Raw genomic sequence first — 23657 nt, 5'->3', positions numbered from 1 at the left:
AAATTTAAGTGTGGAAGACACACAAGCATGTGAATAATTATGATTTTGATTCTCAGTTTATAGTAAATTATTTATTACTAATTCTTTTTATGGATATAAATATCAATACTCGATTTGAATCACATAAATTTTCAATGTCTCATTAATCCTCATTTATTTCTTTAGTATTTTCGCATTAACTTAATAAAACATGATGAACATAATCTATAATGATATTTTAAATATTATTGTCAATTTTGCATTATTTAACCATTTAAAATATATAAAAGCCATTTTTTGTTACCTTACCATTAACTTTTTGTCAGTGAAGCATTTTTCTCTTTTCTACTTAATTATATTTATTTTCCCTAAAATATCTTTATTTTCATGTTAGTGATAATCACTTGTTCCGATATTTTAATTAATTTATTGTACTCCTTTTTCCTTATTTTTTCTTGAAAGTCAAGGCAAAGATTTTTTGGTAAAAAGAATAATAAAATATGCACATTTACCTTTTAAAAGTCATGTACATTAATTTGTACATAAAAAAATATAAGAATGGCTAACAACCGTAATAAATGAATATTTAATAAACAATGCATTTACCCTAAAGTCGGTAGGAGATTTTGCATAATTCTTCCCGATTTTCAAACAATTAATCTATAGATGCGTTAATTATCGGTATATTAAATGGAAAATTTCTTCTTCTTTTTTTGGAAGTAAAATTGCCCGGAAGTCGAAAAATAGTTTTTTAAAAAAAAAAGCTTCTTAGCGACTTTACCTTTTTGGTGCCAATCAAGGAGCCACACCTCATCCCCTCATCTGGATCCGTCCGATTCGCCGATCACAAAGACGTCCAACGCATCCCGAGCGTACAATCCGTCTCGCTTCCGCAGCCCTCCAATTCCTCCACGTAATCGGACAACTGTCGCACGTCGTCTCCCCGCGTCGCGTCGACCACGCTGTCATCTCATCTTCCCCCCGAGACGCAACCCACCCAATCAACACCTCCCACGTGGACAAGCCCGACATCCACCGTGGATAGCCAGTCACCCTCTCTCTCCCGACGCGCCACGTGTGCAATCAACCGGGGATGCGTAACCCCTCTCCCCGGTACAGCTGGTAAACTCTGCTTGTGCACCAAGCGTCGAACGGTGAGTATAAATTCAAAACTGCTTCCGGCTAAAGTTGCTTCAAGCTCTCACCTATCTTGATTCTTTCTCATTGTCGGTTGAGATTTCGGGGAACATTCACTTGGGTTTTTGTCGAAAGAAAGGAAAAAAAGAGGGAGCGATGTTTCTAGTGGATTGGTTCTATGGAGCTCTGGCATCTCTGGGTCTGTGGCAGAAGGAAGCCAAGATCTTGTTCTTGGGACTGGATAATTCAGGGAAGACCACTCTCCTTCGCATGTTGAAGGACGAGGTGCGTTCGTTTTACTTCGCAGAGACTCCCTTCAATGGAAACATACAGTTCTGGAGTTGCTTTTTCTCTGATCGTGGTCGAATTGCATTGTCTGTTCTTTTTTCGTCTGTTCTTATTTTGAGTCGTTTATTCCTTTGGGTTTATAGTTTCTTGAGTCCTCTCTGCATAAAATAGTTATTTTCTTTTCGTCGTTTGGTTTTTTAGTTATTAGAGTTGATTGCCTAGAGATCTTGCGCTTTATGTGTGGTATGGGTTTATAGTATATTTCTTTTGTATACAATGTATAGATATATGTAGCGTGTTCATAGGATGATAACACGCTTCCTGGTCCTGTCATTGGCAGAGATTGGTTCAGCACCCACCCACCCAGTTCCCGACTTCAGAGGAACTGAGTATAGGGAAGATAAAGTTCAAAGCTTTCGACTTGGGTGGTCACCAGATCGCTCGTAGGGTCTGGCGGGACTACTACACTAAGGTAAAGTTCTGCTTTCCTTTTCTCTCCTATGAAAGCTCCTGATTCGGGACATCTCTTTAATTGCGTGCCATATGGCCGATTCATTCATGAATTCTGTAACAGTTTTTGAATTTTATGCAACATGATGCATGTGGGGCAGATCATCCTACTGAGTAGTCTGATGCTTTTGATCAATCATGTTAACCTTATCACTTCGAATGCTTCATTCTTGTCTGTGGATGTGTTTCTTGACTTTTGAGTTGACATAGTCAGATGCGTGGCTCTTAACTTTCAGTTCACTGCTTTTATTTACTGCATTAAGTTTTCAATAGGTAACCCTGAAATCGAACCTTTAGTTTACTTTGAGATCAGGTTTGACCTTGTTGGATTGAGGTGAGGGAATGCTTATGCAATCGCCGCAACTTGGCCATCGTCCAGTTGTACTTACGTTGCTTCTAAACAGGGGCTTTATGTTGGCCCAAAAAAAAATTGGATTTACGGGGACTGATTTTCATTTTCAGTAGTCTGGGTCGGCAAGTGACATGTTTTCATGTTATCTGGTCGTCGGTGCGATGATTTTCTTGCACACTGTTGATTTTTCTTAGTTCTCTTCGGATAACATTGTGTCCTTTGCTAATCCATTTTCAAGATACTGTATATGGCCGGTGTGGCTGACTTGCGGTGTTTATAAGCAGATGTTACTATTTAATCTAATCAACTAGAAGTGTTGGCCAGTGTATTATTTGGTACTGGTTTTTCCTTGCTGAGAAAATTTCCTTTTTTCTGGGATATACTATGATGACGGGGTGCCGCGATAGGGGAACCAAGTTTTGCTGAAAAAATTTCCTTCATGGATTGGTTGGCACTCATTCACACTTGGCATTTTAAAACTTCAAACGATCATGTCATATGATTGTTGTTTCATATTGTTTTTGCACATGTATGGGAGCATGTGAAGCAATCACTCTGTCGAAGATGATGAATGCTTTGGAACTTTTATATAGGTCGATGCGGTAGTGTACCTAGTTGACGCTTACGACAAGGATAGATTTGCCGAGTCAAAGAAGGAGCTGGATGCGCTCCTCATGGACGAGATGCTGGCGAATGTCCCGTTCCTCGTCTTGGGAAACAAGATCGACCTACCCTTCCGCCGCGTCAGAGGACGAACTGCGGTACTACTTGGGCCTCACCAACTTCACCACCGGGAAGGGCAATGTCAACCTCGCCGACACCAACGTCTGCCCTCTCGAGGTCTTCATGTGCAGCATTGTGCGCAAGATGGGCTACGGCGAGGGCTTCAGATGGCTCTCTCAGTACATCAAATGAGTATCTCTCTTCCTGGGGTGTGTATTTCGATGTAAGAAGCTGAAACTGGCGTGTATAGATACATATATATTACATTTCATTTAGCTTTTGATAGTAGGCTCGCTCTATTTTGGTGGGACATATCTCTTTTTGCTCAAGAAGTTCTTGTGATCTTCTCATGGAGCAAAGGCAATTTGCTTTGTGTCTATGAATTTTACTTGCAGAGCTAGAAACCCTTAGCTATTTTCACAGACTTGGCTATTTCACTAAGCATGCGCACGATTGCTTCAGAAGCTCTAGACTCATCCCCCGTCCAGGCTTTAAGAGATTGAGACATTCTGGTTAAGCAAAAGCAAAAACAAGATAAGAATCAGTGGCTTCTGAGTTTTATTTGGCTAGACTCGGCTTTTGGTTCGATCCGGGACGATCCTCAATGAGATCTTTGGGCTCTAAAGAAAAAGTTTGGGTCGAAGAAAGGCTAGCTTCATATATTTCAAGTTAATCGTTTGTTGGAGTCGTTTGGGGGGCAACCATTTGTTTTAAAGATCTACTACATCTGGGGAAGAGTTCAGATTGTTCCATTTGTTATGCGGAGAATATAACATTATCGAAAAGTTGTTTTCTCAATCTCATTCAAAACCGATCAAACCTTATTCCACTATTCGTGTATTTGATAAATATTAAGAGACATACACTATTTGTGTGATATAAGGAGTGTTCGATAACAAGGTCCTATCGTTGAAACCTGATTTCTTAGGCCTAGCCCTTAATTACCCAAGCACGGGCATTGGGGCAGGCCAACCTTGATGGACTCGACCCTGAGTTGGTGAAGTGGACATAGGTATTGGATACCTAGACATGGTTGGCAGGGATCCAAGCACATGCATTGAGTCCTCAGTCTGGCCTATGTGGACTTGGGCCCGAATTTGATGGACACCAGCCTAGGCGTAGGAGCTGGGCCGGCCCAGTTGGGGAAAAAGAAAAGGGAAATGAAGGAGGGCTGGGCTAAGACGGGCCCTAGCCCAGCCCGGATGCTTTTTTCTTTTTGAAAAAAAATTAAAAATTTTAGTTTAATTAAAAAAAAATCAATACTAGTAGTGCAAAGTTGCTAATGCCTATATGTGATGCAATTTATAAAAAAAAATATTCGTTTTAATGAAAAATATTTAATTTACCTTTTACTTCTTTTTTTTTTAGAGACTAATTTATAATACTCTATGCAATTAAGTCTTAAGTAAAAAGGTAAAATTTAGGCATCAATGCTAATTAGAAATTAAAATGAAGGATTTAAGTAATCGCGAGGAAATCAGAGAGAGAAGATTTGAAAGGATTGAGATATAATGTGGTTTGGCTATAAGTACAATGTAATGTGGATATCCTTTTTGTGTGTTTAGAAATTGATGTAAAATAAGGATATAAAAGAGAAAGAAGAAAAATTTTGTTTATTAAGGCTCCATTCATTTCGTGAAAAATATTATGTCTTTGGAAAATATTTTGTAGAAAGCCATTTTCTCATTTTATAGGAAAATGACAATATTTTCAGTAATTTGCTAAAACTTAAAAATAAACTAGAAAATATTTTCCATCAATTGGTATTTGACTTGATTTTTGGTAATTACAAAAAGAAGATCTATTTTTAAATTTTTTAAATATAAATATTTTTTGAAAATTATTTTAAAAATTATTTTATAAAATCAAATTTTTATTTTTATTTTTTCTTTTCCTTTTTCCTTTCTTCCTCCTCCTTCCTTCGTCGATCGTGTACATCAGTGATGGCTGGTAGCCCGAAAACTGGCCAAGATGCGGTTGGCAAGCTCGAGGCTCACCAAGGCCAACAAGCTTGCGAACTCACCAAATCCAAACAAGCTCAAGCCTATTGACATTTAAATTTGACTATTTTATTAAGGGTTTTATTACGTTGAAATTTAGAGATTAATTTTTAACCCCTAAATAAAAATTAATTTTCATTAAATTGCAGCACATATACACAATAGGAGCATTATCATCACTAGTATTAATTAAAAAAATTAAAAATCTGGATTTTTTTAAAATTTAAATTAAAAATTATTATTGTATTAGCTAATAAAAGAAAAGAGTGAAGTAAATAATTTTCATGCATCACGTATATATTAGATATATTTTCATTGCTAGCATTAATTATTAAAATTTCCAAAAAACAAAAACTTAAAAAAAAAAATCGAAAAATTATTATTAAAAAAGGGAAATTAGGAAAAAAAAAGCTGACCGCAGGCCAGGGCAAGACTAGCCCGGCCCTTTTCTTCTCTTCCCCCTCTGTTATTCCTCTCCGCTTGGGCTCGGGTTCCCCTACGCGGCCATCTCCCTTCGTTTTGGCCCGGCCTGCGCATGGGTCGTCTTCCCCCTCATGTCGGTGACGCCTCTGCAGGGGGCATGGGGCAGCATGATCTGCGGGTCGGGATCAGTCCGGCCGGCAAGCTATAGCAGTGGCAGAGGCGATGCGCGCTGCCAGTCGCCCTTAAAAGCGAGGGGGCTCGCTCATTTTCGGGAGGCTTCTGTCTTCCGCGAGAGTCCGAGAGAGAGAGGCCTGGTTATTTTCTTCGACCGAGAGTTGCTCGACAGAGGAGATCCGGGAGAGAACTACTCGAGAGAGAGTGTAGAGCAAGGGAGAAGCTCGACCGTGCTCGAGATCCCGCTTCCCGGCGCCCTTTTTCCGTGTAATTTTTTTTTTTTTTTTTTTGGTGTTCAACCCCCTTTGACCCGAGGATCTCGTCTCGATGACACCAGGGCGGCGGCCGACCACGGCTCGATCCGTCTCACGCCCTCCTGCCGGCCGCCGTCGGCAAACCGAGTAGGGCCCCGTTACCCAAGCGCACTGGCGCGCTCCACGTTGCTCTATTTTTTAGCTCGTCAGACTGGGTTCGCGGTTCTTTGGTTCGTTCGAGTCCCGACACCGGCGGTGCTGCGCTTCGTTGCCTGTTCGACCCTGCTTCGTTGCCTATAGCTATCTCGGTCTCGGTTTGATGTCCCCTCGAGTTATCGTCTGCCCTCCAGTCGACGCCCACCGGGTGTTCGGCAAAACGTCTCTATGATGCTCACAAAAGTCGCGTCCGTCTTGCCGAAACCGTAGACCCCTCTGTCCATCTCTGTTGGTTTTCATACGTCACTCTCGTGATTATTCGCTTCTTTTCTTCATTACGATCGTGTGCATATGTGTGCCATGCTTTGCGTTCTCCCTTCTGGCGATGGATGGTGGCCAACCGTGGCTCTTGCCGAGGGGTGAGGGTGGATGATGGACGAGGGAAAATGTTAATTCTGCGTCTTCAGTAAGCACGATGGAAGATGAGCGAATATGTAGATTTGTTAAGATTCTGGGCGTCACAAGGGAGGATAGAAGAAGGGAGCCTCGGCAAGAAAGGGAAAAATAAAAAATAAATAAAAGAATTTAAAAAAACTATAAAAAGAAAAGGCCGAAGATAGAAAACGGAAAATGGGCTTCGTGCTTGTTAGCTGAGAATAGAAAATGGAAGTGGGCTGGAGGTTGAGTGGGCTATCTTTCAAAACTTAATGGGCCAATTTAGTAAATTCCGAGTGGGCCTTAGAGCCAGCCCGGTTCGTAATCCAACTCGGCCCATTCGACATCCTTTTTTTTTTCTCCTCTCCTAACATGCTCTGACACACTAATCTAAAATATGAATTGCTTATTTTTTCCTTCAAGTTTTATGAATTATTGGAATGTAGTTGAATTTGTTAAATTAAAATAATGAATGATATTAACAAATTGTAAATTAATATTTTTAAAGTGTAAATTCATTGTAGACTCTTTTTATTATTATTTATTTATTTGTAAATTTGAATCAAATTAATTTAATTAAAATAATCATAAAAATGATAATTTAAACATACATTTAATATACAATGCGTTCCAACGTATTGAAATTTTCTATCTTTTGAGAAATAACGTGTCGACATATCATAATATGTTGTGTCGTGACGTGCTACACGTTATGTGTCAATATCGATACTACTAAGTTGATGGTTTATAACAAAATGAAAGTGGAGAAGGGTATTATGTATTGGTTAAAAGTTTGAAGGCAAAAGTTTGCAATAGCTAAAGCTCGTAAGGGTTTCCGTAATTTCTCCTGAAAATTAATTATTTTCCATTTAATTACATTTTAGTTAACAAGTTGCTTTGACAAATGAATTGGTTTAGATGGCCAAAAGAAAAGGAAAGGAAAGTCCCCATATTTCATGTTAGGATAGGGCAGCTGACTCATCTTGCATAATCATTACGAAAAGGGATAATGACACAAATAATCAAGAACTTTGACTTATTGTGTAATGTGGTCCATAAACTTCTAATTTGTTTAATGCGATCCCTGAAGTTTGGTTTAATGCACAATAAGATCCTTGAACTTTTAATTTATTCACTAAAATCCTTAGATTTTTGAAACACGTTCAAGTTGTTATTCTTCCATTAATTCAAATTTTGGAACAATATTGGACATCTTCATATAGTTTACTGATTTGATTGAACATGGGGATTACATTAAATAAATTGAAAGTTCATGGACAATATTACATATTGTGTTAAAATTCAAGGATCGCATTATATATTAAACCAAAATTTAAAAACCATTTGTGTCATTTTCCTCTATAAAAAGCCCATGACAGAAGAACACGCTAATTCATTTTCCATCCTAGGGACATGATCAACTTGCCATTTACGAGAAAATAGTTGATGAATTGTCCAGCAATTGATGCATCATTATTACGTAATCATTAGGCGACGACGGGAGTGTGAGTATCATCAATGAGAAACTGCCGTGGCGCAAATATGGCTTCACTTCTCGCACCTCCGTCGACCTTGCAGCCTTTGCGGATATCAAAAGGATGGTGATCGCAAGGCAGAGCGAAACTCTCTCGTTCATTCTGGACCGAGCACAAAACTTTCATCCGATCGCTAAATCTAAACTTAATTCATGACAACATCACTTGTACCCTTCCCTGTAAGGCTATCCCAGTTGAAATCGCCGTGGGAGGGACGGATGCCAGCCGGGCGTTGCCTCCGCAGAAGGCCGAGTATTTCGTTTAGGATCTCAGGAGGTCTCGATACCGTACTGGGTTCTGGCGGGCGGAATATGCCATCAAAGGAAGTACCGATTCCACCTCCGTCGTTACTCATTTTCAAGAACTCGGGTATCTCTCTTGATTCCACCTCCAACAATGATCATTGCTGATGATGGCCAACAAGCACAGCAACCTGCGACGTACAGCAAGCTCTAATCGCTTCCAGGGCAAACTCTCGCCCTGTGATTCTCTTCGATCCCCAGAAGCCGCCACTGGACGTCATGGCCAAAGAGCCACATAGTCTAGCCCTGATCGAGTATCGAGCTTGAGAAATCTTCCAAGAACTAACACCACCTTACGACCACATCAAACGCCAGAAAATCTCGTCAGGTGGCTTCTTTGTCACAAGACTTTCCTTGCATATTCTCTGTGAATGTTGCTGATAAATTAGATGCGCGAAATGGATATACCGGTGTACAATTACCAGTCATGCAGTGATCAATTGGTGTTGAACAACGTACAAGAGGCCTGTATCTCTTTTTGCCCACAGCATATGAACTATATTTGCAAACTGCTAGATTTATTTCCAGAACATGAACGCGACAGCAAAAGTTCATAAGAAGTACTGGGATGCTAGGTCGAGACATGTCCACCCTAAAATTAGAAATCAACATAGAAAGATTTGCATAGTTCATGTTCAATGACCAATATTTAGGTCGAGAGCTCTTGACCTAAGTATTATACCAGTTGTATTATTATAAACTTACGATCCAGGCAGAGTACTTCATTTGGGGAGCAGCGACTGAAATTCAAAACATGCGGAACAAAAGCGAACGATGATGTATTGTCCTCATATGACGAGATCATGAACTCTCTATCTGAAAGCAATCAGATGATTCGGTTTCTTTCCGAGAGAAGAAAGAAGTACCGCATCAAATCTGCTCTCTACTTGATGTACTGCGACATCCACTCGAACCCTTCGCCATAGCCCATCTTGCGCACGACGCTGCACATGAACACCTCAAGGGGTCTAACAGTCTGATCTGCAAGGTTCACTTTCCCTTTGCCAGTTGTGAAGTCGGTGAGCCCGAGATGATATCACAGCTCGTCCTCTGAAGCCGCATGCGGGATATCGATCTTGTTCCCGAGCACGAGGAAAGGCACCAGAGCTTCATCTGAAAGCAGGGCATCGAGCTCCCTCTCTGATTCCACAAACCTCTCCTTGTCGCAGGCGTCCACCACATATATCACTGCATCCACCTAGAGAAGAAAGTGCGGAAGATCAATCTTCCGATATAAATCTAATTTGAAAATGTGTGCCGAAGAGCTGGCCGAGTTAAATTCATAAACTAGATGACAAAAGGAGTAGAAAGTCATCAACTCGCCCATCGCCTCCAACCTAAACGAAATGATGGAACAGGAGGGAGCTCGGCGACATGGATGCAGGGGCAAATGCCATCAATATGAACGAAAGCCCTTTGCCTCTATATGTACCTTCTCGAGTTAGAACTGCTATCAACGATCCATCCTTACTAAACAGAGAGCCTTCCCCTCTCGTCCTCAGCAGATAATGTAAACTGTCATCTTCACACTAATGTAGTCGACAGATAACTCCTTTTTCAGCTTTTTCATGCGCACATGGTTACATTTTAAGTATAGATTCATGATGGCAACATACTTGACCCCATCAACGCTTTTAAGATCCTTAAAAGTTCAAGCATTCTATCTGCTGCATCCATCATCGGTCGTGGTCGCAGATGACCGCCTTTCAACCCCGCAAAGAACTCTCTTCGCCGCTATTAGTTTTTCAGTTTAAGAAAAAGTTTTCCCATTTCCAAACTCTGGGGGCAAAAAGCATCCGACTACTCTCAGTAGGATGATCCACCCCACATGCATCATTTTTGCATAACGTTATAAAAAACTATTGCAGAATCCATGAATGAATCAACCAAAGGGACGCAATTACAGGGGCATCCGAAAACAGGAGCTTTTGGAGGAGAGAAAAAGAGAGGAGCTTTACCTTAGCATAGTAGTCCGGCCAGACTCTGCGAGCGATCTGGCGACCACCTAAGTCGAAAGCTTTGAACTTTATCTTCCCTACACGCAGTTCCACTGAAGTCGGGAACTGGGTGGGTTGGTGCTAACAATCACAGAACCATATGAGAATCGTTCAGCTTACTTTCGATAACATTGTATCCTCCTACGAACGCGCCATATATATCTACACATTGTAGACGAAGAAATATAAGAGAAACCCATACCATAACAAGCGCAAGAATCGTGCAATCAACTCACTCACCTGGGGAAATGAAGAGAGGAGGCCTCAAGGGAAACGAAAGGAATCAATGACGAAAACAGGAACAGATTGGAAAGAGAAACTCTCGACCACGATAAGAGGAAAAAGCAATATTTCCATCTAAAGGAGTCCTTACGAAGTCAAGCGATATTAACTCATCCTTCAGAATGCGAAGCAGGGTGGTCTTCCCTGCATTATCCAGCCCCAAGAACAAGATCTTAGCTTCCTTCTGCCGACGCCCCAAAATAGCAGAGATCCACAGAACCAATCCACCAGAGACATCACTCCTCTGTTTTTCTTCTTCTTTACAACCAGCAACGAGAAGGAATCAGGGAAGCTGAGAGCTTCGGAGGAAGATGCAAATTTGGCTGTAGCTTGAAAGAACTTCCAGTTTCTACATTACAATTCTCCTAGTCACAATGTAGAGGGATCGTGTGGGCCCTACGGCCAGAAAGCTAAGCTAGAGCTCGATGCCTACATTGTACTGTAGAAACTGAATTGGAATTGGAATTAAAAATTTGATCCTACGGCCAGTAAACTCAGGGGCCCACACGATCGAACGGACATTGTAGCCACCTTTTTCCTGAATTCTTTGAAACATCTTCAATCGTGGCGGACTCGGGATTTATTTCAATCATGGCGGATTTAGTTCCAGGACTCCATTCTTGCTCCGAAGCTCTCTGCTTTCTTAAGTCCTCGTTTCCAGTTGTAAAGAAGAAGAAAAACAGAGGAGGGATGTCTCTGGTGAATTGGTGCCGTGAAGCTCTGGGGCTGCGGCAGAAGGAAGCAAAGATCTTGTTCTTGGGGCTGGATAATTCAGGGAAGACCACCCTGCTTCGCATGCTGAAGGATGAGGTACACTCCCTTCCATGGACAGTCGTGCATGAGCTTTTTCTTTTATCGTGATCGAGAACTTGTCTTTCCAATCTGTTCTTGTTTTCTTCATTTATTGCTTTCGTTTCTCGAGGCCTTCTCTCTTCATTTCGTCTAATGAATTTATTACATGACTCTTAAGCTTGGACAATCCCGAACATGGGTTTATAGTATATTTCCGAGTCTACAATGTATGTAAATAGCGTGTTCATAGGATGATAACATGCTTGTTGAAAGTGAGCTGAACAATTCCAGTCTGTTTCCGTGATCGGCAGAGATTGGTTCAGCACCAGCCCACCCAGTTCCCGACTTCAGACAAACTGCGTGTAGGGAAGATAAAGCTCAGAGCTTTCGACTTCAGTGGTCGCCAGATCGCTCGCAGAGCCTGGCCGGACTACTACCCTAAGGTAAAGCTCTGCTCTTTTTTCCTCTCCTCTGAAAGCTCCTGTTTTCGGATGCCCCTGTAATTGCGGGCCCTTTGGTTGATTCATTCACGGATTCTGTAATAGTTTCTAAATGCTATGCAAAAATGATGCATGCGGGGTGGATCATCCTACTGAGAGTAGTCGATGCTTTTTGCCCCATGAGTTTGGAAACGGGAAAACTTTTTCTTCAACCGAAAAATTAATAGCGGCCAAGAGAGTTCTTTGCAGGGTTGAAAGGTGGTCATCTGCAACCACGACTGATGATGGATGCAGCAGATATAATGCTTGAACTTTTAAGGATCTTAAAAAGCATTGATGGGGTCAGGGATGTTGCCATCATGAATCTATACTTAAAATGTAACTGTGTGCGCATGAAAAAGCTGAAAAAGGGTCGACTACATTAGTGAAGATGACAGTTTACATTATCTGCTGAGGACGAGAGGGGAAGGCTCTCTGTTTAGTAAGGATGGATCGTCGATGGCAGTCTAACTCGAGAAGGTACATATAGAGGCAAAGGGCTTTCGCTCATATCGATGGCATTCGGCCTGCATCCATGTAGCGGAGCTCCCTCCTGTCCCATCATTTCGTTTAGGTTGGAGGCAATGTGCAAGTCGATGTCTTTCCATCCCTTTTGTCATCTAACTTACGAATTTAACTAGGACAGCTCTTCAGCACCCATTTTCAAATTAGATTTATATCGAATGATTGATCTTCCACACTTTCTTCTCTAGGTGGATGCAGTGGTATATCTGGTGGACGCCTGCAACAAGGAAAGGTTTGCGGAATCAAAGAGGGAGAACGATGCCCTCCTTTCGGATGAAGCTCTTGCTAAGGTGCCTTTCCTCGTGCTGGGGAACAAGATGGATATCCCGCATGCAGCTTCGGAGGATGAGCTGCAATATGACCTCGGGCTCACCGGCTTGACGACTGGCAAAGGGAAAGTGAATCTTACAGATCAGACTGTTAGGCCCCTCGAGGTGTTTGCGTGCAGCGTCGTGCGCAAGATGGGCTACGGGGAAGGGTTCAAGTGGATGTCGCAGTACATCAAGTAGAAAGCAGATTTGATGGGGTTAATAAATGTGCTGTATTGATGCGGTACTTCTTCCTTCTCTGGGAAAGAAACCGAATCAACTGATTGCTTTCCATTTATATTCTGGATAGACATGTTCTCGTTATATGAGGACAATACGTTATCGTTCGCTTTTGTTCCACATGTATTGAAACTCAGTCATTGCTCCCCAGATGAAGTACTCTGCCTGGACTGTAAGTTTGTAATAATACAGCTGGCATTTCTAGTCTTTCTGAGGGTCGAAAGCTCTCGACCTAAATATTGCTCATTGAGCATGAACTATGAAAATCTTTATCTGTTGATATGCTTTTTTAGGGCTGGATATCTCTCGACCAAGCATTCCCAGTACTCATGAACTTCTTTTGTAGACGCGTTGATGTTCTGGGAATAAATCTAGCAGTTTGCAAATACAGTTCAAATGTTGCAGGCAAAAAGAGATACTGGCCTCTTGTACGTTACTCGACACCGTTTGATCACCGCATGACTGGTAATTGTACACCTGTATATCATTTCGTGCTTCCGATTTATCAGCAAGATTCACAGAGAATCTGCGAGGAAAAGTCTTGAGACAAAGAGGCCACCACCGGAAGGAAAACACTAGTCTTTCCCCGGGAAATACCCAGCATGATGAGATTTTATCGCATTTGATGTGCGCGCAAGTGAATGTTGTTCTTGGAAGATTTTTCGAGCTCGATACTCGATCAGGGCTAGACTATGTGGCTCTTCAGTCGCGATGTCCCGTGGCGGCTTCTGGGGATCGAAGAGAAAGCTCCCCCATTCTTACACGGAGCCTTTCCTCTTACTTTCCCTTTTCTCGTTCTTTCCTTTTTGGCGTTTGGTAGCAACAACCAATCTTTGCCTCCAGCTCCGAATCACTACACAATACCCTCCCTCCACTTTCCTTTTTTTTTTAATAGCTGGCGACCTCCTTTTCTTAACTGCGAGCACGGTGCAATGTGCATGACTTTTAAAGAGTAGAAATATATTTTTGTCTCGTTTTTCTTGAAGAGAATATCGTCTTCACGGTTCCTTGATGAAAAAAAATTGGAAGAAAAGGGGAAAAAAGAAAAATAACAACAACAATTAGACAAATAGGAAAAAGTCTCAATAACAAGAAGGTCAGATAAAAGAATTTGATTAATCATTATATGCATATGTAAAGGGTTAATTCATAATTTTTTTTAAATAATAATCAAAAGGATGTGGCCGCATCAACTTAGAAAGAATATGATGAACCGAATCTTTATTGATATTTTAAACATTAATTATTGGAAATCATTTCTTGCATTGGTTAATCATTGAAGATATTCAAAATCAGCTGGCGAAGCCTTTTTTCCCCTCTCTACTTGATTATATTTCTTTTCTCTAAAATATTTGATTAGTTCTATAAATACTTCCGTGAATTCCTAACAATTTTTACTTATTGTGCTACCATCAAGTCACTTCTTTCGATATATTAGTTTATTTATTGCACCCCTTTTCTTTTTCTTTTTTTCGCTCACCTTGAAGTCAAAGGCAAATGCGAAATTCATTTCGGAAAAAGAAAAAGAGGGAAGACATGAAAATACACACTACCCCTCGCATGCCATGGGCATTGCATTTGTTAAACCGAGAATGTAACCAAGAGTTAACGGCTACAATAAAATGAAAATTTCAATAAAACAGTGCATGGTAGTCGCGCATGTGGGTAGGCCTGCTCGGAATGCTCAAACGAGTGTGAACGTGTGGTTTTGTGGGATTCTCTAAACGAGCATAAAGATGCGCCAATTAAAGTGGCACAAACGGGAGAATTTATCCTGGAAGCAGAAGAACTACTGAAACGAACACTAAATAAAGTGGGATCCGCTCAGCCAACAAGACGTCGACGCCGACGTCGACCGATAACCCGCCCTCTAAACTCTGTTGGTGCCAACACGATCGAACAGACAGTATGATTTTAAACTGGTGACAACAGCTAGACTTAGCTCCTCCGAAGCTCTCTGCTTTCTTAAGTCCTTGTTTTCGGTTGTAAAGAAGAAGAAAAAGTGCTGTGTCTGGGGGATCGGTTCTATAGAGCTCTGGCCTCTCTGGGTCTGCGCCGGAAGGAAGCCAAGATCTTGTTCTTGGGGCTGGATAATGCAGGGAAGACCACCCTGCTTCGCATGCTGAAGCACGAGCTACTTTCGTTTGAATTCCTAGAGACTCCCTTTGATAGAAATTCACAGTTCCGAAGTTGCCTATTTCCCGTGATCGAGAGTTTCTCTTTCCAATCCATTCTTGTTTTTGTCATTGATTCCTTTCGTTTCTTGAAACCTCCCTTCTTCATTTCGTCTGGTGAGTTGACGGCTCTTGCGCTTGTTGTGGCACGGGTTTCTCGTATATTTCTTAGTCAATAATGTGTAGATATATGTAGCGCGTTGGTAGGAGTATACATGCTTATTGAAAGTAAACTGAACGATTCTGATATGCTTCTGTGATGGGCAGAGGTTGGTTCTGCACCAACCCACCCAGTTCCCGACTTTGAAGGAGCTGCATATAGGGAAGACAAACTTCAAAGCTTTTGACTTGGGTGGTCGCCAGATCGCTCGCAGAGCCTGGCCGGACAACTACACCAAGGTGAAGCTTTGCTCTTTTTTTCTTTCCTAGGAAAGCTCCTGATTTCGGATGCCCCTTTACTTGCGTGCTATTTGGTTGAGGCATTCACGAATTCTGTAATAGTTTCTAAATGTCATGCAAAAAATGATGCGTGCGAGGTGGATCATCCCACCGAGAGTAGTTGGATGCTTTTAACGGGAAACTTTTCTTCAACCAGAAAAACTAATACTGGTGAAGAGAGTTCTTTGATGGGTTGAAAGGTGGTCATCTGCGACCACGATCTATGGATGCAGCAGATAGAATGCTCGAACTTTAAGCGATCTTAAGCAAGTGGTCGATAGGGTCAAGTATGCCGCTACCATGAATCTATACTTAAAATGTAACTGTGCATGCACGAAAAAGCTGAAAAAGGAGTTTTCTGTCTACTACATTAGTTATAGATCACAGATAGCTGTTCATTACATTATCTGCTGAGGACGAGAGGAGAAGGCTCTCTACGTAGTAAGGAGGGATGGATCATCGATAGCTGCTCTAACTCGAGAAGGTACATATAGAGGCGAAGGACTTTCGTTCATATTGATGGCATTCGCTCCTCCATCCATGTTGCTGAGCTCCGATGTGCGAGTCGATGACTTTAAACTCCTTTTGTCTTCTAGTTTATGAACTTAACTTGGACAGCTCTTTTGCACACATTTTCAAATGAGATAACGATTGATCTTCTGGACTTTCTTCTCTAGGTGGATGCAGTGGTATATCTGGTGGACGCCTGTGACAAGGAGAGGTTTGCGGAATCCAAGAGGGAGCTCGATGCCCTCCTTTCAGATGAAGCTCTTGCTAACGTGCCTTTCCTCGTACTGGGGAACAAGATAGATATCCCGTATGCGGCTTCGGAGGATGAGCTACGGTATCATCTAGGGCTCACTAACTTCACGACTGGCAAAGGGAAAGTGAATCTTGCAGATGAAACTGTTAGACCCTTCGAAGTGTTCATGTGCAGCATCGTCCGCAAGATGGTTTATGGCGAGGGGTTCGAGTGGGCGTCGCAGTACGTCAAGTAGAGAGCAGATTCGATGGGGTTAGTAAATGGGGTGTATTCATGTAGCAGTTCTTTCTCTCTGCAATATTACAGGTTCAATTTTTAATGAGAAAGAAACCAAATTATCTGATTGCTTTTAATTTTTATTGGCAACATAATCACATAGAGAGTTCGTGATCCATGACATTTCACGATTTATGTTAATCACTGGTCCTGTTTCCGGATAGACTATATTTTCTTTATCATTCACTTTTGTTCAAGCTGTATTGAATCTCAGTCGTTGCTTCACAAATGAAGAACTCTGCCTGGATTATTAGTTTATAATAATGAAGCTGGTATTTTGGGTCTTTCTAAGGGTCGAAAGCTCGCCTTAATTTTGGTCATTGAGCATAAACCATGTAAACTTTTCTCTGTTGATCTCTTTTTCAGAATGGACATGTCTTGACCAAGCATCCTGGTACTTCTTATGAACTTTTGTTGTCGCGTTCATGTTCTGGAAGTAAATTCAGCAGTTTGCATCGATAGTTCAGATGTTTCAGGCAAAAAGAGATACTGGCCTCTTGTATGTTACTCGACACCGATTGAGCACTGCATGACTCGTAATTGTACATCAGTATATCCATTTTGTGTTTCCGATATATCAAAGAGAATCTGCTTTATCAAAGAGAATCCGCGAGGAAAGTCTTGTGACAAAGAAGCCGCCTTTGGAAGGAAAACACTTGCCTTTCCATGGGAAATAGCCAGCCTGATGAGAATTTCTGGTGTTTGATGTGTGCATAAGGGAATGTTAGTTCTTGGAAGATTTTTCAAGCACGATACTTGATCAGGGCTAGAATATATGGCTCTTCAGTCGAGACATCCGGTGGGTTCTGGGGATTGAAGAGAATTGCAGGGGGAGAGTTTGCCCAGGAAGTGATCAGTCCCTAAATCTTCAGCTCCTCCCTTGGGAATTTGAAGAACATCTCCAGGCGATCAGAGAAAGATATCGGTACTGCAAGGAGCTGTTTGAAGAACAGTTTTGACTTTACAGTCTGGGAGTTATAATTCCTACTCTCCGTATGTTGCGCCAAATGGCTTACATAAACATGACGGGAATGCTATGAAGAATACTCAAAGAAGCTTCCTGGTTTTCAATCAGATGAGAAATGGCAAAAACTATCGACAGGCGCTTTAATCAACTCCGGAAATGAATGATGGAAAATCAAGCAACAGATGGAGAAATCTGGATGCCATCAGTCCATGTTAACTTGATAACACTACACCCTCTCAGACTCCATTTCAATCGGTATTAGTTGGTGCTTTCATTCGTAACTTCTCTCCTTAATACCTACAAGTTCAACTGAGAATCCAGAGAAAAAGAACCGCAGTCGCCACACTAATATGGAAGTAAAACCAGCCATTTTATAGGAATCAAGATTTGAGATGGAAAGTCACTTAAAAAACCAATGATTGTCTTGGATCGCTCCATCCGTGAAGATATTTTGATATAATGTCAGCCTCGATCAACCGACTAAACGTACAAAGAGCGAAGCTTGCCATCGATGATACACGCACCTCCCTTCCCCCACACCCAAAACCACCCCCGCCCCCTCCCAAAAAGAAAAAAAGAAAAGAACAAGAAAAAGGAAAGTAAAATGAAAGGCTCTGTGTAAGAATAGGGGAGTTGACATCTCCTGCATAACCATTACCAAAAAGGCCATGACAGAAGAACAGGCTAATTCGCTTTCTAAGCTCAGAGACGATCAATTTGCCCATTTACCAGAAAATAGTTTAATGAATTGCGGGGGGAATTGATGTATTATGTAGCTGCTAAATCATTAGGTGATAACATGAATGCGTGTATCATCGATGGCAAGCTTTGCTCTTCATCCCTCGTCCAACCTCGCGATCCTTTGCAGACACAAAAGGATGGCGATCGAGAGGCGCGGAGTGAAACTGTTCTGTTGATTTCAGACTAAGTGGCGCGAAACTTTTATCCGATCACTGAATCTAAACTTATAGTCCTAAGCATGACCTTAAAAGGCTTTGACCACTGGGAAAGTCTAGGTAGAGGCAGGGAACTAAGCCTCAAAAAATATTTCCACCTATTGGGCCCTCGCACACACAACCCCCTCCAAGGGGTTGGCAGGGCCCCCTTGGATGGCCGCGACGCCGATCCCCCTTAAACGTGGGGGTAGGTACATCCAAATGTAGAGGCCCGGCCAGGAAACTCAGCCGGGGTGCGCACGCGATCATCGATGGTAAGCTTTGCTCTTCATCCCTCGTCCAACCTCGCGATCCTTTGCAGACACAAAAGGATGGCGATGGAGAGGCGCAGAGTGAAACTGTTCTGTTGATTCCAGACTAAGTGGTGCGAAACTTTTATCCGATCACTGAACCTAAACCTAAACCTAGTGCATGATGACCTCACTTGTACTCTTCTTTGTCAGGCTATCCCAATTGACATTGCCATCGGGTCAAATCACTTAGGGTGCGTTTGGTAACGTTTACGTTTAAAAATTGTTTCGGAACGAAATAAAAAAAAGTGTTTCTTTCGGAACAATTTTTGAACAAAAAATGCGTTTGGTAAATTTGTTCCAGAAATATAAAAAGAATAGAAACACGTTTGGTAAGTTTGTATAATTTTTTTTATTTCTTTTAATTTTTTAATATTTTTATTTTTATTTTCTATTTTCTTTCTTATTTTCCTTTTTTCTTTTTTTTCTTTTTCCTTTTTTCTACTTTTGGCGGTCGCCAACCTCGGCCATGGCCGGCGACCGGCCGACGAGGGCCGGCGGCCTCGCCCGGCCACGGCGAGGCTCGCCGGCCGGCTAAGCGAGCTCGGCCTCGCCGGATCTCGGGCGAGATCGAGCTCGCCCGGCCCGGCGTGAGGTTGGCCTCACCGCGCGGGCCGACGGTGACCCGAGCCACACCGTCATCTCCCTCCACCGCATCGGCGACCGCGCTCGACGCCTCCTCGCCGCCACCGCATCGGCGACCGCCCCCTCCGCCTCACGCCCGATCAATGCATCCGCGTCTCGAGCCTCCGTTCGCCACCGCCGCATCGGATCTCACCGCGCCGTGACCCACGACCGAGATCCGCTCGATCGTCGACCCGCGCCAGCCCACGACTCGACCGGCCGTCCTCGTCGCTCCGCTCCTAGACGTCCGCCACTCGAGACCCACGGCCGAGCCCCGCACCGCAGCCGCCGCCGCCGCCTGGCGACCCGCGACCCGCGACCAGCTCCGTCACCCGCTCGCAGTGGGAGACGCTCGCAGCGGCCATTTGCCGGCTGGAGAGGACGGCGGTGGAGAAGCCGGATGGTCTCGAGACGAGGCGCGGCTGTCGGCGTCGGAGAGTGGGAGGCGCCTGAGAAGACGACGATGGAGACGCTTGCGGGAGAGGCTCGCAGAGAACCTGTTCCCTTTTTGTTCCTTTTGTTTTCTCAATGTGTTTCTAAATAAGAAACACAAATTTGTTGTTTCTTATTTCTGTTTCTTTTTTGTTCCTGGGAACAAAAGAACAAAAAAGGCAAACGCACGCAAACGTTTACATTCCTTTTTTCCTCAGGAACAAAAAAGTAGAAATTTCTGTTCCTAGGAACAGAAACACGGTGCAAACAAACGCACCCTTATTGGCCAAACTCTCGCCCTGCAATTTCCTTCGATCCCTAGAGGCCACCAAACTGTTGAATGAGTCAATGTTTCTGGTTTGTTTTTATGTGTTAATAGTTTATTATGTGGATTGGTTGCTGTACGTGTGAAGTTAATGGGTTGTGGTGGTTACTTTTGTGTAAAGCCTATATAAAGGCTAAGGCGTCAGTTTTTTTTTTTTTTTTTTTTTTTTTTTATGTGTAGGTGTAAAACAGACGGTTCCTCTGTTTTTGTGATATCTCCTCTGTTCTCCTCTGTTTTAGCGTTGCTCTTGTGCATATCTGCACATCTGCATCTCCTCTGGTTTTTAACACAAACGGCACGACTGAAATATTCTAGCCCTAATCGAGTATTGTGCTCGAAAAATCTTCCAAGAACAACATTCTCTCACGCGTGTCATGTCATCTCATTAGGCTGGCAATTTTCCATGGAAATTGCCATTAATCTATTCCGGAAATAGAAAAATTAATTAATGTATACAAATAAAGTTATGTTATTTTTCTATTTTGGGAATAAAAAAAAAAGAAAAATACAAATGTTACCAAGTAGGCTCTCAATGGTTATAATAAAATAAAAGGTTTCAATGAAAAAATGCACAGGAGTTGCGCATGTGTATTACCCTAAAGTCAGGGGGAGATTTGCGTAATTCTCCCCAATTTTCAAAACACTAATCTATATATTTGTGAGTATAGTCACCAGCATATTAGATTGAAAATCTCTCGTTTTCTTTGCGCGTATAAAGTTGTGCCCGCCCGGTTCTTGTTCCCCTCATTCTTGATCCGTCCGATTCGCCATCCACATGAACGTCGAAATGCATCCTCACCGTACAACAATTCCGCTCACCCGCGCTATACCTCCATTCCCATTTCCATCCTTTTGGACAACAGTCCTGTGAATAATGAAAAGTGGGATCGTACGGCCAGTAAACTCCATTGGTGCCACGATCGAACGGACAGTATGAATTTGGAAACTGAGAGTTCCCGGACCCATCTAAAGTTGTTTCTTGCTGAGTAAAAACAATTTTAAACGAAAAAGGAAAAAAAATTATTTTATAGGATTGAGCTGTAGCTACAACAAATCTTTGCCCTCCAACTCTTAATCACAACACAATACCCCTCTCCACTTTCCTTTCGTTATAGTCGGTGACCTCCTCTTAATTGCGAGCATGGTGCAGTGTCCATGACATTTAAAAGGTAGAAATACATTCTCGTCTAGGTTTTTTGAAGGGAATATCGTATTTACGCTTTCTTGAAGTAAAAATAGAAATGGAAAGAAAAGAGTAAAAAGAAAAATAACAACAATTAGACAAATAGGAAAGAGTCTCAATAACAAGAAGGTCGGATAAATAATTTGATTAATTGTTATATGCATATGTAAAGGGTTATTTGATAATATTTAAAAAAAAATAATATTCGAAAGGAAATGCAGCGTCACTCATAAAGAATACGATGAACTGGATCTATATTGTGGATATTGAAAAGTGGGACCCTATAAACCAAAGCCGAATTGATGTAGCAGATCCGAAGCCGAATCAGAGAGAGCTGGAACTTCTTATTGCTTGGAGTCCGCGACTTATAGCAAGAACATTCCTTGCCGTCTTATGCAAGGAAACCACACCAGAGCAGAGCAGAGAAGAAACACAACGATGGAGGCCAAAGAAGCAACAAGCTTTGGGGCAGAGGCCGGAGAAGCACCGCAATGTAGAAGGCAAATTCTTATCCAAAATTTTGAATTGAGAAGGAAAGAAAGGAGGGAAGGGAAGCTGTAGTAGCGTGGGTATTTATTCTTCAAAAAGAAGGAGAGATAAATCACCATTAGTGCATGTACGCCTACTCCGAAAGAGAGGAGAGAAAAAAAGTAACGACAAGTCTATTAATGGTCGTAAATTTTTAAATAAAAAAAGGAAAATAATATATTTTATGCAAAAAAAACCAGTGAGCCCATTCGAGCACGCATGGAACCACACGTCACTTCCTGATTGGTTGTAGCGCACGCTGACTTGGCATTTTGCGACCACTCAAAATTTTCTCCACAAGGCGCGACAGTTGTGCGATTACGTGGGACGCTTACGTGGAGGAATTGAAGGGCTACGGGTGCGAGACGGATTGGACCATCAGGATGCGTTTGACGTTTGCGCGATCAGCGAATCGACGGACCAAGATGCGGGGATGAGGCGTGGCTCCTTGATTGGCACTCTAGGAAGAAAAGGTCATTCAAGAAGCGGTCGTACCATTTTTGGACTTTTTGAGACACTTCATACTTGCACAAAAGAAGAAGAAGAAGAAGAAGAAGAAGAAGAAGAAGAAGAAGAAGAAATTTGCAATTTAATACACTGATAAATAACACATACATATATTTTTTTTGGGTCAAAACACACACACACACATATAGATTAGTGGTTTGAAAATAGGAAAAAATTATGCAAATCTTCTGGTGAGTTTAGGTGAATGCATTATTTTACTAAATTTTCATTTTATTATGATCATTAGTCCTTAGTTACATTTTCGATTTGCAAAAGCAATGTACGTAACTTTTAAGGAGTGAGTGTGTATTTTCATATTTTTTTTTATCAAAATAAATCTCTCCTTTACCTTCGATTTTTGGGAGGAAAAAAGGAAAAAGGAGCACAATAAATTTCGGAAGAAGTGATTATTAATGATAACATAAACATAAAGATATTTTCTAGAAAAGAAACATAATTAAGTAGAAAAAGGAAAAAAAAAGGCTTCACTAACAAAAAGGTAAATGCCAGATAACATAAAATGATTTTGTATATTTTAAATGGTTAAATAATGCAAATTAGCAATAATATTTAAAATATCATTAGATTCAGCTCATAATTTTTTTGATTTTTTTGTCGTAATTATTTTTTTCAGTTGAAGCTATCATTTCATCTTGATATTTTTTAAAATATTATCAATCATTTTCTACATCAATTAACCCTTTAAACATACATAAGGATTCATCAATTTGTGTCATTTGACCTTGTTATTGAGATTTTTTTCCTATTTATTTAATTGGTGTTTTTTCCTTCCATTTTTTTAAAATCAACTAAGTGTAAAAATAATATTTCTTTCAAGAAAATGAGATGAAAATGTATTTTTCCCCCTTAAAAATCATGTGCGCTGCATTTTGCTGATGAGAAATAAAAGGAGGTTGACGGTTTATGGTTTATAACAAAATGAAATTGGAGAAGGGTATTGTGCATTGGTTAAAAGTTTGAAGGCAAAGGCTTGCAATAGCTAAAGCTCGTAAGGGTCTATGGAATTTCTCCTTAAAAGTCATGTACGGCGGCGGGCGGCGGCGACAGGCAGCAATGGCGGCGATGGGTGGTAGCGAGCGGGGTGGGTGTGTGGCGAGGAAGAAGAAAAGAAAAAATAACTTATTTCTAAATTTTGTTCTTAGGAAGAAGCAACTATTTTTTTTTTATTTCTTGTTTATTTCCCAAATTTATTTCCCAACCACTTTTCTATTCTAAGGAATAGAAAAATTAATTAATATTATCAAATGAATTTCCGTTCTTTTTCAATTCTCGAGAAGCCAAA

At 41.5% G+C, this 23657-nt stretch overlaps 3 protein-coding genes across 3 annotated transcripts; 2 read left to right on the top strand and 1 right to left on the bottom strand.

The window, feature by feature from the left end:
* The first annotated feature begins 1196 nt into the window (after positions 1–1196).
* On the top strand, positions 1197–3274 carry LOC104441935 (GTP-binding protein SAR1A). Its single transcript, XM_010055239.3, is given in 4 exon segments — positions 1197–1401; positions 1745–1876; positions 2860–3003; positions 3005–3274. Coding segments are annotated over 4 exon segments (582 nt in total). The 5' UTR covers positions 1197–1272; the 3' UTR covers positions 3182–3274.
* Positions 3275–8953: 5679 nt separating this feature from the next.
* On the bottom strand, positions 8954–10784 carry LOC104452029 (GTP-binding protein SAR1A). The gene is given in 4 exon segments (XM_039310013.1): positions 8954–9466; positions 10227–10346; positions 10639–10757; positions 10760–10784. Coding segments are annotated over 4 exon segments (579 nt in total). The 3' UTR covers positions 8954–9151.
* A 354-nt stretch (positions 10785–11138) lies between these two features.
* On the top strand, positions 11139–12852 carry LOC104452018 (GTP-binding protein SAR1A-like). The gene is made up of 3 exons (XM_039316237.1): positions 11139–11357; positions 11651–11782; positions 12532–12852. Exons 1-3 carry the CDS (start codon positions 11139–11141, stop codon positions 12850–12852), a joined length of 672 nt encoding a protein of 223 aa, XP_039172171.1.
* The last annotated feature ends 10805 nt before the right edge of the window (positions 12853–23657 follow it).

The sequence above is a fragment of the Eucalyptus grandis genome, chromosome 1 (assembly GCF_016545825.1).
Source record: "Eucalyptus grandis isolate ANBG69807.140 chromosome 1, ASM1654582v1, whole genome shotgun sequence".
Lineage (NCBI taxonomy): Eukaryota > Viridiplantae > Streptophyta > Magnoliopsida > Myrtales > Myrtaceae > Eucalyptus > Eucalyptus grandis.
The sequence above is the reverse complement of the archived record's forward strand: the minus strand, read 5'-3'. Positions and strand labels throughout refer to the sequence as shown.